At 38.5% G+C, this 16,556-nt stretch overlaps 1 protein-coding gene and 1 long non-coding RNA gene across 2 annotated transcripts in view; one reads left to right on the top strand and one right to left on the bottom strand.

Moving 5' to 3' along the window:
• LOC122968190 overlaps window positions 1–6,948 on the bottom strand; it is a 40,499-nt gene extending 33,551 nt beyond the window's left edge. The window contains exon 1 of the long non-coding RNA XR_006398767.1: window positions 6,628–6,948. This is a non-coding gene — a long non-coding RNA (uncharacterized LOC122968190). The remainder of the gene's footprint in view (window positions 1–6,627) is intronic.
• The window catches only part of LOC122968126, a 200,984-nt gene that overhangs the window by 33,483 nt on the left and 150,945 nt on the right, over window positions 1–16,556 (top strand). Inside the window, exons 4-5 of the mRNA XM_044333118.1 lie at window positions 5,153–5,251; window positions 9,380–9,475. Coding sequence (XP_044189053.1) covers window positions 5,153–5,251; window positions 9,380–9,475 — 195 coding nt within the window. The remainder of the gene's footprint in view (window positions 1–5,152; window positions 5,252–9,379; window positions 9,476–16,556) is intronic.

Raw genomic sequence — 16,556 nt, 5'->3', positions numbered from 1 at the left:
GGTTACATTCGGTCAGTTCGTATCACTCCTGGAGTTGGGGGTGTTCCCCAGAGATAAAGCTGAGCTACTGACACATGCAAAGTGCTCCCAAGGGACTCTCCATAACCTGTTGTTCCCCTTCTCCTTACCACAAAGTTAGGCTGTAAAAAATAGGCAAAAAATGAAAAGTGCAAAGCAAGAGTCACCTTTGAAGTTCATCACTACACATTACATGGTGTGCTGTCTCTGTGTTATGGGTGTATAAATAGGTAGAGGTCTGTCTGCAATGAGGCAGTGAGTAAAGTTTTTGCTCAGTAATCTGCACAGTCGTCTATGATCTGGGAGACTCCAATTTGAGATCTGGTGTGGGGACCTCCTTCATAAGCTAGTTTATTCATGTACACTTATTGTAACACTTTAATTTTCTAAAATTAAAAGTATAATTAAAAAAAAACAGGATTTTTAAGCCTCTTTCCACTTTTATTCGAATACAAATACAAATAATTTTGCTGCCTCAACAAATACAGATACAAATACAAATACTGGGCTGAAAAAAGAACCAATCAAGATGTGCACCTTATATTCCCGTTTACGTTTAGCAGGCTGAATTCACAAAGGAAAGAAGCAAGTTTTGCAGAACTTATTCACACATGTATCCATGAAACCAGCTACATGGAACAGGACGTTCTTCACAACATTACAGACATCAGGAAACACAAACTTTGACAAGAGTGAATATAAACTTTTATTTGTGTTGGATGGACTGGATGAGAGCTGCTTCAACTAGACTTCAGTGCCAATGAGAAGTTGCCTATTGATGTGACAAAGTCCACCTCAGTGGATGTGCTGCTGACAAACCTCATCAAGGGCACCCTGCTTCCCTCTGCTCGCCTCTGGATAACACACGACCTGCAGCAGCCAATCAGATCCCTCCTGATTGTGTTGACATGGTGACAGAGGTCAGAGGGTTCACTGACCCACAGAAGGAGAAGTACTTCAGGAAGAGATTCAGAGATGAGGAGCAGGCCAGCACAGTCATCAAAACATCAAGACATCAGGAAGCCTCCACATCATGTGCCACATGCCAGTCTTCTGGCTTCTTCTTCTTCTTCTTCGTCTTCTTCCAGATCACTGCTACAGTTCTGGAGGATGTGTTGAAAAGCAGAGAGGGAAGAGAGCTGCCCAAGACCCTGACTGGGATGTACACAGAATTCCTGATGATTCAGATCAAACACATGAAAGATAAGTATGGCAGAGAAAGAAGCATTCAGTACACTAAGACACTTACAAAACTGGCTTTTAAACAGCTGGAAAAAGGCAACCTGACCCTCTGTGAGGAAGACCTAAGAGATGGCAGCAGTAAGTCCAATGAAGTCTTTGAGTATTCCCAAATGTTCTCACAGATCTTTGAAGAGGAGCATCATATGGAGGACAGGAACAAGGTATTTAGCTTTGTCCATCAGAGCATAGTGGAGTTTCTGGCAGCTCTGTATGTGGTCCTCTCACCCATCAATACCAACATTTCGCTTCCTCCTGGGCCTTTCCCTGCAGACCAACCAGACTTATAGAAGTCAGCTAACAGTAAATTATGTGAAGAAGAAGATCAGGGAGAATCCATCTCCAGACAGACGCATCAATTTGTTTTACTGTCCCAATGGACCGAGTGATTGTTCTCTAGTGGAGGAGATCCAACTGTATCTGAGATCAGGAAAAATAAACTGACATATAAACTGTCTACTGCTCAATGGTCAGCTCTGGTCTCCATCTTACTGTTATCAGAAAAAGATGTGGACATGTTTGAGCTGAAGAAATACTCGGAGAAGGAGGCTCCAGAGGAAGCTCTACTGAAGCTGCTGCAAGTTCAAGCTTCAAATAAAGTTCTGTAATTGATTGACTGATTGATCGTATTTATTGATTGGGACAGTGTACAGTTTTTAACATAAAATATGCACTGCACTGGAGTCAGCTCAAAGCTGATTTACATCTCAATCAACAACAAACAGTACAAAGCTAAAAACACACAGAACACACCATACAAAATACAAAGCTACACACCACAGCACATCACATACACCTAGAATGTCAATTAGAAATGAATAATCTAAACTTAAAATTAAAAGCAAGACTACCTGTGTTAATGAGAAGACCATAGATGGAGTTTAGACTCAGTGGTCACACAGCTGATTGGTCTTTAGTAGATTTTTTAATTTGGCCTTGAATGTATTGATTGAACTGCAGTTCTTCATATAATCAGGTAGGACGTTCCACTGAGTTGTGGCTTTCACAGAGAAAGCTGACTGTCCAAATGCAGTGTGATGAAATGGTACAATCTTGTATAGAGGATATTCTGGAGGATCTAATAGAACTTACTGAGCGAGTGAACACAAAGTCACATAGTGGAGGAGGACAAACCATTTAACATTTTATAAACTAGGCACAATTTGAAAATAATCTAAAATTGTCAAAGCTCAGTAAATTGTATTTCTCCAGAACCCTACAGTGATGGAAATGCATTGGCTTTTTGTCCAGAGGTTTTAGAATTTGTTTGTATAAGGACTCAAGAGGTTTTATGGCTGTTTCTCCACCTGCCCCCAACATGTGATGCAATAAGACATATAGGAAAGAATAGCTGCATAAATATCTTGGCTGCGTCCAAAGAGAGACAGTTTCTAATATGTCTAAAATTTAAGTTGTACTTTATGGTTTTTTGAAGTTTTTTGAAGTTCAAATTTGGATCCAGTGTCACACCAAGATATTTAAAATCAGTGACTATGTCGATTTTTTCACCTTTGATGAAAATATCAGCGTGAGAAGGTTGTACCATAGTCTTAGAGAAAAACATACCTTTTGTCTTGTTTACATTTAGACTCAGACATGATTGATCAAGCCATTGTGTGATCCTTTCCAATGCAATTGTTAGCTTAGCAGCAGCTAACTCAGCTATTTTTGCATGTGCGTACACAATGGTGTCATCTGCATACATTTGTAGTTCTACATTTGTAGCATTTTTGTTTTATCCTAGTATTTAAAACCCTTGTTGTATTTTAGTGCTTGTATATGCCAGCAGGGTCTACATGTCCTGTACATATGATAGAACTGACAATAAAGTTGACTTGACTTGAAGTGTGCACCCAGGGCTGCACAGTTAATCAAAATGGTATTGATATCACAATATGGATAAGAGCAATATCCAAATTGCAGCAGCTTCAGTTTTTTGTTAAAGGTTAAATATGACAGTATATCTTTAGAAATGAGATATTGTGGAACTACAGAGATGCCTGGTCTACAAATCATAAGACATAAAAGAACACAATGGTTTGGACTCTCGCAAAAATGAAATCATCCTCATTTTACTATTTTTTTCCAGTTGAAATTAAAATGATGATGCAAAGATGATCGGTCCCACTAAAATTGCAAATATTATTGTAATTGCAAAATAATCGTAAAATGATTTATTTTTTTTACCGTGTTGTGCAGCCCTAACCTGTGATGAGTTTGATGTCTCTACGTCTACACTGAGACGTCTCATTCTTACAACACTGTTTTAGTGTAAAAGGACTCACAGTGATTCCAGGTAGTTTTCATAGAGACCTCTGTCCACAGAGAAACACCTGAACAAGAGAGAAACAGTCAACTCTGTGATTTTAAGATTTCATTTTATTTACATGAAGGAGCTGAATCATTGCAGCCATTAAACAATCAATTATGAGATAATTATTGTTTGATCGGTCTTTTAAGTAGCCCGCTGAACTGCTGGTGGATTTCCATCATTTCAGTTAGAAGGTTATTAGTTTTTAAGCAGACAGCTGTATCGTTTTTTTCAACTCTTTATTGGATCGATCTTACAACATGACACGTTAAGACAAAAACAGAAAACATTTCAGCATCATAATAAAACAATGATAACATAACAGACATGACTCCACTCTCTGGACAAAATATATTCAACATGTTAACATGACGCAGACAGCTGTATCTGGACTGCACCTGCATTGTTGTCACTTCAACTGCAGGAAGTCACATTATTGTATTGTATTGATGATCCATCAACAACTTTTATGTTTTCATGTTTTATATTGTTGCAGATGTGATTCTCTGTGCTGAAGTCAGTCTGAAGTTGGTTATCTGACTCCTTCAACCAATCAGAGGGAGTTTTTAGGGAGCGTCAATAACTGACTTGTCATCATACAACAGGTAGAAAATTATTAATGAAAATAGTTTAATGTTTTATTTCTATTTGTTGTTAATATTATCATTAATTCCTGCAACAGGCTATCCACAGGATCAGGCTCAATGTGGATTGGTCTTTAAGCTGAATGCCTGAAATTTTTGTCAGTTGACTTAAAATTAATGTTTAATGATACATATACAAAAGCAAAAAACAAGTGTGAAGTTTGATCATAAATTCTTACTGTTAACCAGCACTCATTACCTTTCCCAAACTTAAATAACTTCTTGATAGAATTTAAATTGTATATGGATTCTTTAAAGTAAAGCAAACTTAGCTCCCAAAATTGTTTGACTGTAAAAAGCAATTATCAAACATGACAAAGAGTAAAGTTTATATAGACACCAAATTTGTTGCATCATGCTGACGTAATTATATGAACAATTCATGGCAGGACTTGATACATAATCAAGATAAAACACATTATCAGTGTCTGAAATAATCACAAAAACTGTCACATAATCCCACACATCTATACAAAAATATAAATACATACAAATATGATAAAAATATTAACATTTACAACAACAAATATATAAAAATATATATTTGTTGTATAATATAGATTACTTACAAGAGAGATACAGAGAGACTGTAGAAAATAATATCATACACCACCATCAACAACAACAAAGTGATGCTTGAGTTTTGACTTCAGACTGTTTTCTTCTCCACAGACGTTGGAAGTAGATGAAGTTGTTCCTGAAATCCTGCACAGCAGAGACCAGAATCTCCTGATCCCAGCTGTGTCCATGAAGAGTCCATGGATAAACCTAAACATTTTAACACTGGAAGGTATCACCTTAAACCTGACAGAAAGGACTTTCTAATTAAGAATTTTATTATCTGTATTAAAACACTAACATTAAATATGTTTTTAATCACTATTTTATCCAGGAAGAATGTTATTCTGTTGTGAATTCATCAGTACTGTGTTTGTATCAGGATCCAGCACCAGAGACCAGAATCTCCTGACTCCAGCTCTGCATCCGTAGAGAACAATAGGATCATGGATCCACCTCCTCTTTCCAAAACACATGGAGAGTAAGTCAAGATAATGTCACTGTATTGTTCAGGCTTTTGAACACTTGCTGATGAGGGGATGCTGAAGCAGCAGACAGTATCAGGAGACCAGAAGCACTGCAGATTCTGTGCTCACAGAAGGAGCACGAGGAGAACATGTCTCCATGTCTCTGATGGAGGTCACTGAGGGGGAGTTAAAAACAAGGAGTTGATGAGATACACTCTGAGATGCTGAAGTTTCTGGACATTGTGGGGCTGTCTTGGCTGACAGAGAAGGGGGTCCAGAGGATATGATCTAAATATTGAGGTATCACACTGCTCAGTCTCTCTGGGAAAGTCTATGATGGATGTTGGAAAGGTGGCGGATCGTTCAAACTCAGATTGAGGTGAAGTGATGGGGATTCTGTCCTGGTCCTGGATTTGGGGATGCTGGAAGTCAGTCAGAGTTGGGGGTGCTGAGAGAAAGTTTACATGATGACGTCATATTAAATGCTGCGCAACATTCATGACTTTTGTATTAATCTGAATGGCCAGAGACATTTTACACCAGTTTTAGAATATTTTACACACAACAGACAACAAACTTAAATACCAACATGCTGTATGTCAAAGCAGCGTAGCAGCATATTCAGCTATGGACAGTTCACACACAGGATGCAGGTTTATTCCTAATCAGAAGATGATTTATTGTTGATTGAGCCACAGCCATGTTATACGGTACAGGTAACAATACAACAAGGCACTTGAAATTTATAACACACACACACACACACACACACACACACACACACACACACACACACACACAGAAACCAAAAACATTAACAAGTAACTCTAAACAGGCTGTAGGCAGTGCTTCACAAACAGGCTTTCATTGATAACTACACTCTAAAACACAACTCTACACTACAGAGACGTCCTTTTGCTCTCGTTTGAAGCATGTTGCACTACCAGATCTGTGACAGAAACAAGAAATAATGTAACTCACTAAATGATGTAATCAATTCATTCATACGCCCTGTAGCTGGAGAGACAGGAAATCATCCAGTAGCAACATCACACCAAGTTTAAAACAATGAACACACAAAGCATCTGAAATTCACAGCGAACGAGTCATAATATAAATATTGTAACCCAGACCAAAGTGAGCCTGCATGGTGGCAGGAAACATAAATAAAATACAATAAAAACACATCTATTACCAGTCATTAATATCCCTGATCCTTTGCTCCTGCGTTTGTGCATCAGATAAACAGAAAATACATGAATGTTCTAAAATGAAATCAAATATCATAAAAAGAAAATAACAAAGGCTGGATTTTAACCATCGAACAAACCAAGTTTTATAGACTGCATACACTAAAATGCTACTCTGGATCAGTGGACCAGCTGTTTACCCTTTCAAGGATCCTGGAGGGAGGGATCATGAGAGTCTGTCCGTCTGCTCTGCAGGTGTTTTTTAGAATTGTAGTGTTTTTCCATTTTGTGGTCGTCATACTGAGTCATGCCATGATCAGCTACGAGTAGTCGAGTCCTGCTGGCACAGTTCAAGTATGTTTCCACTGCACACAGCATGGCAGGGTAAAAGACGTTGTTCACCTTGATGATGTGTTTTGTCAGCAATCAGCTCAGCTACCAATCAGGATCACAGCAGCACAACTCAGACAAAAAAGGCCTCCAGCTACATGCTGTTTGTCAAGCATATTGTTGTGAGCACAGTGCAGTCGTTGAAGACAACCCAGATCAATGTTTTTAATTTTTAGGATTTTTTCATGTTGACTTTATGTTGCAGCTTAACAGCAAGAGGACATTATTAGAGAAATACTAGTCAAGTCAGTTTTATTTATATAGCACCAAGGGCTCTTTTCACATAGAGCAGGTCTAGACTGAAATCTTTAATTTACAGAGACTCAACATTCCCCCATGAGCAGCACTTGGTGACATCAACAAGAAAAAAACTCCCCTTTAATGGGAAGAAACCTCAAGCAGCACCGGGCTAAAAAAAATAACAACAATAATAATAATAGAAATATGCCTAATAATGACTAATAATAATAATAATAGCAGCAGCGGTGGGCATCAAGCTGGACAGCAGTCGGTCTGTAGCTGAAGGTTTCCTGCGAGACGAGAAAGCACAAAACTCTGGGGAAGAAGCCAAGTTAGTAACATGCATTAATGGTACATGAATACATACAGATGGAGAGGAGGAGGAGGAGAGAGGAGCTCAGTGCATCATGGGAAGTCCTCCAGCAGTCTAGGCCTATAGCAGCATAACTAAGGGCTGATCCAAGGCGAGCCTGGTCGGCCCTAACTATAAGCTTTATCAAAAAGGAAAGTTTTAAGCCTACTCTTAAACATAGAGAAGGTGTCTGCACCCCGGACTGAATCTGGAAGATGGTTCCACAGGAGAGGAGCCTGATAGCTGAAGGCTCTGCCTCCCATTCTACTTTTAAAGACTGTAGGAACCACCAGTAAGCTGCATACTGGGAGTGCAGTGTTCTAGTGGGATAATACGGTACTATGAGCTCTTTAAGATATGATGGTGCCTGACCATTAAGAGCTTTGTAAGTTAGGAGAAGGATTTTAAATTCTATCCTGGATTTTACAGGAAGCCAATGTAGTGAAGGTAAAATGGGAGAAATGTGATCTCTTTTTCTAGTTTTAGTCAGAACACGTGCAGCTGCATTCTGGACCAGCTGGAGAGTCTTTAGAGACTTGTTAGAGCAGCCTGATAATAAGGAATTGCAATAATCCAGCCTAGAAGTAACAAATGCCTGGACTAGTTTTTCTGCATCTTTTTGGGACAGGATGTGCCTGATTTTTACAATATTACGTAAGTGAAAAAAGGCAGTCCTTGAGATTTGATTTATGTGGGAGTTAAAGGACATATCCTGATCAAAGATAACTCCCAGATTCCTTACAGTGGAGCTGGAGGCCAGGGTAATGCTATCCAGAGTAGCTATATCATTAGGGCCCCAGCATGAAGGTGCCAGGGGCCCAACGGTTATTCTTTAAGGATAGGCTCTTTTTTTTATTTAACCTCATTAAGATGACATTTTTATGCCACACAGATAATTTCAACCATTACCTCAGGGCTAAGAAATGAAAAAAATTAAGTTCTTATAACTTAGGCTACTTATTTTTTAAAGGTATAATGTGTGAGAATATCTGAGAATTTTATTTTTAAACATTCTGAAATTAACTAAATTTATCAGAATGTGAAGAAATCACAGTTTTGACGTAATGTCATAGACCTATATGTACTATGTAACAGAGATATCTACTGAAGTTAGCATGCTAACCAGCTAGCTCCAGCCCTGTCTGGCCTGTACTGTCTTGTAATACCACTTTGGACCACAGGGGCGATAGTGAGTCACTGTAGCGTCCAGTCTGCCCTCAGTCCAACATGAGAGGAAGAAGAAGTAGCTGCCCTGAGCCCTAGCAGTAATGGTGGATCCAGGCTGAATGATGTTGAGATTGTCACTGTAGGACTGTTTAAAGTATGTGTGGTAATATGGTAGTAATATGTGGTCAGTTTATCCAAATAACACCTGTTTGGAAAGTTGCATCTACATTGTCAGAGCAGCCAGCTGCTGCTGCAGACACTGGCCAGATGAGACATCAGCTGGTTACATCAGCTGATCCGATGAACTGCACTGAGTTGCACCATGAGACATTTGGCATCGTAGCACATCATTGTAAGCTGGATTGATATTGAAATATCATATCAATAAATTAGTTCTCTACTGGATTACTGTGTTGTAAAATGGCAGCAATTAATGAAAAAATGATGCTGTTTGGTAGAAAAAGTGCTTTTTTACCATCAGTGAGTTCTCTGACATTTTATGACTGACACCTATCCTAGGAGCATGTGTGTAACTATTCAGTTGTTAATCAGAGTTATGTTGTAATTTATCTCCGTGGAGGAAGGGGAAGGGATGTGAAATGTTGCCCCCTATTTGTGTAGATCAGCTGGACAATTCTTCCGTCTACAAGGGAGGATAGATGAGACTGAAACTGACAACACTTTGAATCTAAGAACCAGACAGATCATCTGTCTGGGTCTTAGATTTCAACAAGTGACATTGTGGTCAAATTTCAACATTTTTCAGGTTTAAACTGTCTTTAATTTGTCTTGTGTTGTTTCAGGATCTATCAGGAGAGACCAGACTCTCCTACCCCCAGCTATGTGTCCATGAGGAGTGACTGGTCCATGGATCCACCTATAAGTTTTAACACTGGAAGGTATCAACTTAAACCTGAAAGAAAGTTATTATCTATATTAAAACTTTTGATAGCAAACATATTCTTCACCACTATTTTGTCCAGGAAGAATGTTATTCTATTGTGTTTTCATCAGTTGACAGGAACAAGATCAATAAACTGATCAGCTTCATGTTTTATCTTGGACCTTCAAAGTGCTCTGTGAAACTAGGCCTGGGATGGCTTGTGTCCATGAAATGAGAAAATTAAAACTTTGATGTAGAGTTAAACCAAATACATCTTTGGAAAGGTCTCAACCTGGAGAGTAAAGGCCTTTACACATACACAGCGACGCAAATAAACAACACGAAAATGTGAAATAATCACCTGCGAATAGTTTGCATCAAAACTAATAACACTGGCAGTGATAAGAATTTGTGCAGCTTATTCTGCTGTCAGTCAGCCTGGTGAGGGCCGTTTGTCCAGCGGCTGTTTCTGTGCACAGAAACGCTGAACGCAGGTCGGAAACGGTGTGGACTGAACGGATATAACGCTCTCCTCTTCTTTTGTCAAGTGAGGAGGATCATCATCATCATCACTGGATGATGATCTCTGACCTGCGTTCAGCGTCTCTGTCCACAGCTGCAGCTCCTGGAGAGCTGAGAGGACAAACTGCCTTCACCAGGCTGACTGACAGCAGACACTTACTGAACGTGTGTTTGTATTTATAAATACATGGTGATGATGCATATGATACATGATACATCAATGTATTGATTCATTGACTTTATTTCTCCCAGTGTAGCGAGTGAACCTACCTGTCTGCCTGCAGTGCTCACAGACAGACTGGGAGCTGATCAATCAATATAGATACGGCAAATAAGATTCAAAACACATACAGCAGGATTCTCAGTTCTATGTGAAAGTACTCATGACACAAACAACAGTTCGATTTAATAGCACGGAAAAAAGTGTGTAAAGGCCTTTACATGTCAGTATGAAGACTCTACATGGCTCCTGCTGTGAAATACTGACCTTTGAACCTTGACCTCTGATAACACAAATGTGTTTACCAACCCCTTAAACTCCTCAGTGTACTCTCAATTCACTATTTACAACTTCCAATTCTAGGAAAAATGTTAATATTTTTTAAAAACTACAATTCCCGAGAGCAGCGCCATGCAGCTTGATATAAATCAGCACCACAGTTGTCGTTCATCCAGCGAGCAAAGTAGGCTTGTAAAATAGGGTTGTGAGAAGATATATCTACTGAATATATCAAATATCTAGTACAGCCAAACTAGATGATCTATGTTAAGTTAAGATTATGTTTTATTTCAGATATTTTAGCCAAAAAGGATTCAAATGGACAAAGGATCCTATTTTACCCATCTAAAGCGCACGGTCTGAGGCGCATAGTGCAACTGCATTTAGGGTGTGTTCAAATCCACTTTTGCTATACTAACGGTGGAAAAATGGTCGATGTGCCAGGTGCATGGTTCAAAGGGGTTGTCCTTAGTCTCCTCATTAATCATGGGTGTGTTTTCAGCATAACATGCAATAAACCAATCAGAGTGTCGTCTCCCATTCCCTTTAAGAGCCAGGTGTACTTGCACCTTGGTGGATTGTTATTATGATGGCACATTTGTCAAGTAGTGAGACAGAAGCTTCTCTGCAGAGGAAACTGATCTGCTGGTGCACAAAGTGAAAGCGCACGATCAATAACGAGCACACTGCTGCTCCTGAACCCTCAGTGGTCCCAGACCACCAGTTTAACATCCTGTTCATTAATTTGTTGTGAATTTATCTTCGTTTGGTTTTTGAAAAGGTTTATTTTTTTAATTACAGCTTTGGTTTCTTTAAAATCGTTTTGTTCATTAATGGAGTAACAGGTCAAATCAGCAGGGTTTTAATTGATGAAAGTATGGAAACCTGATCACTGTACTCTTAAAAATGTCAAAGAATATTTGTTAAATATTGTTCAAAAATTAAATCATTAATATTAATCATGTAAAGAATCATTAACATAGTTATCAGGACTTGATCAGCTCTCCAAGGTTCTGATCCTGCTGCTGGCAGCAGCTAGAAGCTGTGCAGATTTATTTCCTTCGTTAGTTTAATCATTGTTTTCACCTCATTTATTTCCTCATGTCATCATGTATTGATGCAGCAGGAAAGTTGATCTGTGTCTGATCCGTTGTTGTCCGTCTGTTTAAATACCAGCGTGTATTGCCATGATTTGGTCAAATAATTAGACAATTTAATCCATCATTACTGTGATTAATTAATTCTGATAAATATTATGACTAAGCATTAAGACATGTATTTTTTAAAATATGTTAATATACACAATAATAATCTTTCACATTGTAATCCTTTTATTTGTTACTTTTTGCATGTTTGTGTGCTGCTGTGCATCCTGTGTGTGTAACAAGCAGAGTGTAGTCTTAAACTAACAAAGACACTTGCAACGCACTTTGCGCCAGGCGTAAGATAGGGTCCTTAGTGTGTGTGTATGTGTGGGTGGGTGTGTGTGTGTGTGTGTGTGTGTGTGTGTGTGTGGATGTGTGTGGGTGTGTGTGTGTGTGTGTGCGTGTGGGTGTGGGTGTGTGTGTGCGCGCGTGCGTGTGTGTGTGCGTGTGTGTGTGTGTGGGTGTGTGTGTGTGTGTGTGTGTGTGTGTGTGTGTGTGAATGGGGTGGAGGAACTCAATGAACCAACAGCACACAAAAATCTTAATCAGTATGGAATCAATTCAGTATTCAGAAACAACCTTCATAATAACTAACAAACTAAACATCACATACATTCACTGAACAAAGATTATGAAAATAAAATGCACATTTCTTGCTGGAAATGTCATCAAAACGCATTTTAATATTGAAACTATCCTAAAATGTTGCATTTTCCACTGAGAATAAAAGAAATGTCAGCCATTTTGTTTGTTTTTGCAGACAGAAACTTGACAGTCAGGTGATGTGGATGCAGTCCAATAGAAAAGAACAGGCCAAAAAAAAATGTAGGGATCTCACAATTTTAGAGCTGTTATTGTGAAACTAATCCGTTTTGCACTGTGGACCAACGTAGGTATTAAACATTTTGATGTGAGACTGGGTTGGTATGTTACACAGCAGAAGAAGATCCTGTTAATTGACTGTAATCTGAGTCTCTGTCCTCACAGTCAGAACCAGAACTCACATTCAGACTAAAATCCCCAAATGTGGCCGTTTGGTTTGACTTTATTTTATTCATATTCTACAATCACAGATGTCACAGCTGCAGTATTTATATTCCACTGTACTATTATTCATTTATTAAACCAGCCACTAATGAAGGCATGTATATGATTAGAAATGTGTTTAATTTGTCAGTTTGATGAGAAAAGAACATGTTGATTGAATCTCTGCTTTTTCTACAGGACTTGTAACACACCTTATAAGGACATCATCTCCAAAAGTTCTCTGATCTCTTCAGGACCTCCTGCTGTCTACCAGCTGAGAACAAAGGAAGAGAAGTTTGGAAATCTGACAAGAAAAACTGTTGGTGAGAAAAACCTGAACAAGAAAGACAAAACCATCTTACTTGTAGGTGAAACAGCAGCAGGAAAATCTACTCTGATCAACACTCTGTTCAACTACACCATGGGAGTGAAGTTTGAGGACAACATCTGGTTTGAGATCGTAGAAGAAGAAGAGAGAAGATGTCAGACAGAGAGTCAGACACCAGATGTGATCGTGTACCAGATCTTTGGTTTTGAAGATAAAACTCTGCCCTTCTCTCTGACCATCATCGATACTCCTGGATACGGAGACACCAGAGGGATTGAACATGATGACATCATCAGTCAAAGATTATTTGAGTTGTTCCGCTCAGAAGATGGAGTTCATGAGATTGATGCAGTGGGTCTGGTGCTGAAGGCGAGTGTGAATCAACTGAGTGACCGACAGAAGTACATCTTTGATTCAGTGACGTCTCTGTTTGGAAAAGACATTGAGAAGAACATCGTCGCTCTCATCACACACTCAGATGGAATGACACCTGAAAATGTTCTACAAATACTTGAAGCTGCAAACATTAAATGTGCCAAAAATGAGAAGAATCAGCCCGTTTACTTCCTGTTTAATAACCGCCAGAACAAACAGAGAACAGAGGAAACAGAGTTTGCTTTAGACAACGCATGGAGGATAACAGAGAGAGGAATGAAACGATTCACAGACTTCCTGGAAAAGTCTAAACCTCAACAGCTGATAACAACAGTTGAAGTGATGAACGCACGCATCAGAATAACAGCCTGCATCCAAAACCTGCAAGACAGAATCAAGCTGATTGAACTAAAACAGAACGAGATCCAACAGACTGAAGAAGCTCTGAAGAAACATGAACAAGAGATGAAGAAGAATAAAGAGTTCACTGTAGAAGTTGATGAGGTCTACAAAGAGAAAGAAGAAATCAGAGGTGGGAGGAGGTGGTTGGTTTTTTATAAAGGAGCTGTCACCTGTAACATCTGTAAAGAGACCTGTCACTATCCTGGATGCACAAAGGCCTGGAGTCCAAAACACTGTGATGTCATGAAAGATGGTCACTGTACTGTTTGTACAGGGAAGTGTCCTGCATCAGCTCATGTGAAAGAAAAGTGGAGATATGTGAACAAGACCAGGAAAGTTAAGAAGACCCTTAAAGATGTGAAACACAAATATGAAAAGAATAAAACAGATCGTGAACAGAAGAAGAGCCTTCTGGAAAATCTTCAAACAGAGATGAAAAACCTGGAATCAGAGAAGACTCAGCTGCTTACAGAGGTCTACCAACATGTGGAACAACTAGAGCGGATCGCGCTGAATGATAATTCTCTGTCTACTTATGTCCACTTGGACTTCCTGATTGAGAAGATGAAGGAGATCAGAGCCACAGAGAAGGTCAAGAAGCTGGAGATGAAAAAACGAATGGATAAAAAAAACAAAGCAGGGCTGCGATACATGTTTGATAAACTAACAACAGCAGCTAAAGATGCAGTGCTGTAGATGAACAACATCAGACAACTGTGTAGACAACAAGCTCTACACTGTTCATATAAATGTTTAAACATCACAAACATTATTTCATTTTAATCCTATTAAGTGTGATGTTGATAATTGTAATTAATTTTTTTCAAAGACACATAATCGTCTTTTAAATTTTAAATTGTGTGATTCTGGGAAACCGCCTCCTCTGTGATATATAACAGTTCATTTAGTTTAATGTTTAATTATCATTTGTTGATCCACTTCAGTGAAAGTAAAGCCAGAGTTTATCTTCTAGTGACAGCAGCTGTTGGTTTTCTTGTTATGGATTCTCACATCAATCACTCTCATAGTTCAGCCTCTTTTCTGCTCTCAGCTTCATCAGATCAAAACTCTTCATCAGTGTGTTCAGCTGCACTTCAGTAACCAGTTTACAGTCGACTCTCTGCACTCAGCTGATTTCTGTCCTGTCATGTAAACCAGAAACCTGGTTTCTGTATCACAGTAGAGGATTACAGAAACCTGAGGTTCCTCGATCCTCACTTGAACCGGAAGTCGTTCTGCTCCGCCATCTTGCAGGTCGTCCCAAAGCTCTTATTCCTGCTCTGAGGAGCCATGAGTGAAGATACACAAGAGCCTTCACGTCTTTTACCGACCGACACGCCTCCTTATTGGAAAGCTGATCAGTAGGCTTGTTTCAGATGAACTGCTCCTTTCTTGTAAAGTGGAGGGATCAGGCGGCAGCATCAGCAGGAAGTGACAAAAAGCTGCAGTCAAGTCAGACAGTTTCCAGCAGCTTTCAAAGAATCTACAGGAAGTCACAGAAATATTTACATCCTGTTAGATCTGATCCTGATTTAATAAAATGTTATCAGATCAATCTACTCAAGCTCAGCTGATCAATCATTAACATTGTTTTAATGCTGATCTGTATGATAGAATATAAACTGTTAAAATGACCTATAATCAATAATCAAAACAACATTTATTCTGTAATCTCCAATATTAGACTATTAAATTATTTTACATAGAAATGTAACTGTTGCAGCAAGCGGATCACTACTTGCTGATCAACATGCCGACTGTAATCAGCTGATGTCACACTAATCAAACTCATTCACATCTCATTGATGAAAGAAAGAAATTCTAATAAAATGAAATTATTATTTTTTTCTATGTAATTTAGTTTTTAGGAGAGATCTTTGTATCAGCTTTTATCTTCTTATCTCTCCTGCACAGATGTTTATTTACTTCAAATGAATGAATAGTTGAGTTTATGCAGGTAAAAGTGTGTTTTTTACCTACATGTGAATGTCTCTGTGCACATATCAAATGTTTAAATATTGTATAAAAACATTGTATTTTGTTATGCACAAATAAATAAATAAATAAAGTAAAAATCAAATCGGATCTACTCAACATGCAAGAGGGAGAAAAAAAAGCAGAAATAGACATTATATCATTTATCTGTCAAATATTCACATCAATAATTAAATAATGATATAATGTTCATATTGTGTCTGTTGTAATTTTTGGTTATTGAATGTTTTCTGTCTCTTTGGATGATAAAAGTTGTCATCAACACATCTGAATTCTTAGTAGAAGATCAGACAACTGAAATCCAAAATGAAGATAAAACATCATGTTGTTGATCAAACTCCTGAACCAATCAGCTCTTTGATCAGGTGACAGCCAGGCTTCTCCCATCATGCCCTGATCCTTGCAGTCAGTGGAAAACAGCTGCAGCCGACTTGATCTCATCAGGTTGTTGTTGCCCACGTGTGCATGATGTCAGAGTGAGTTGGGATCAAGTCAAACACAAATCCAACTGGCAAGAGTTTTACTATCTAAAGCTGAAGGAATAATCAGATCTGTCTATATGTTTTTATCATTGGAATACCTCCCGAAATGTACAATAGAATAGACAAGATTTTATTTTATTATATTTGGAGGAACAAGTGTCATTATTTAAGAAAAAATATCTTATGCAACATAAAAAGAAATGGTGGTCTGGACGTACTAAGTTTCAAAATGTTAAATAATACTTTCAAAGTGAAATGATGAACTAATTTGATTATAGAAGAAGAAAACATCTGGAATACCCTCCCCATATAAATATTTAGTT

Source organism: Thunnus albacares, chromosome 18 (genome assembly GCF_914725855.1).
Source record: "Thunnus albacares chromosome 18, fThuAlb1.1, whole genome shotgun sequence".
Classification (NCBI taxonomy): Eukaryota; Metazoa; Chordata; class Actinopteri; order Scombriformes; family Scombridae; genus Thunnus; species Thunnus albacares.
The sequence above is the reverse complement of the archived record's forward strand: the minus strand, read 5'-3'. Positions and strand labels throughout refer to the sequence as shown.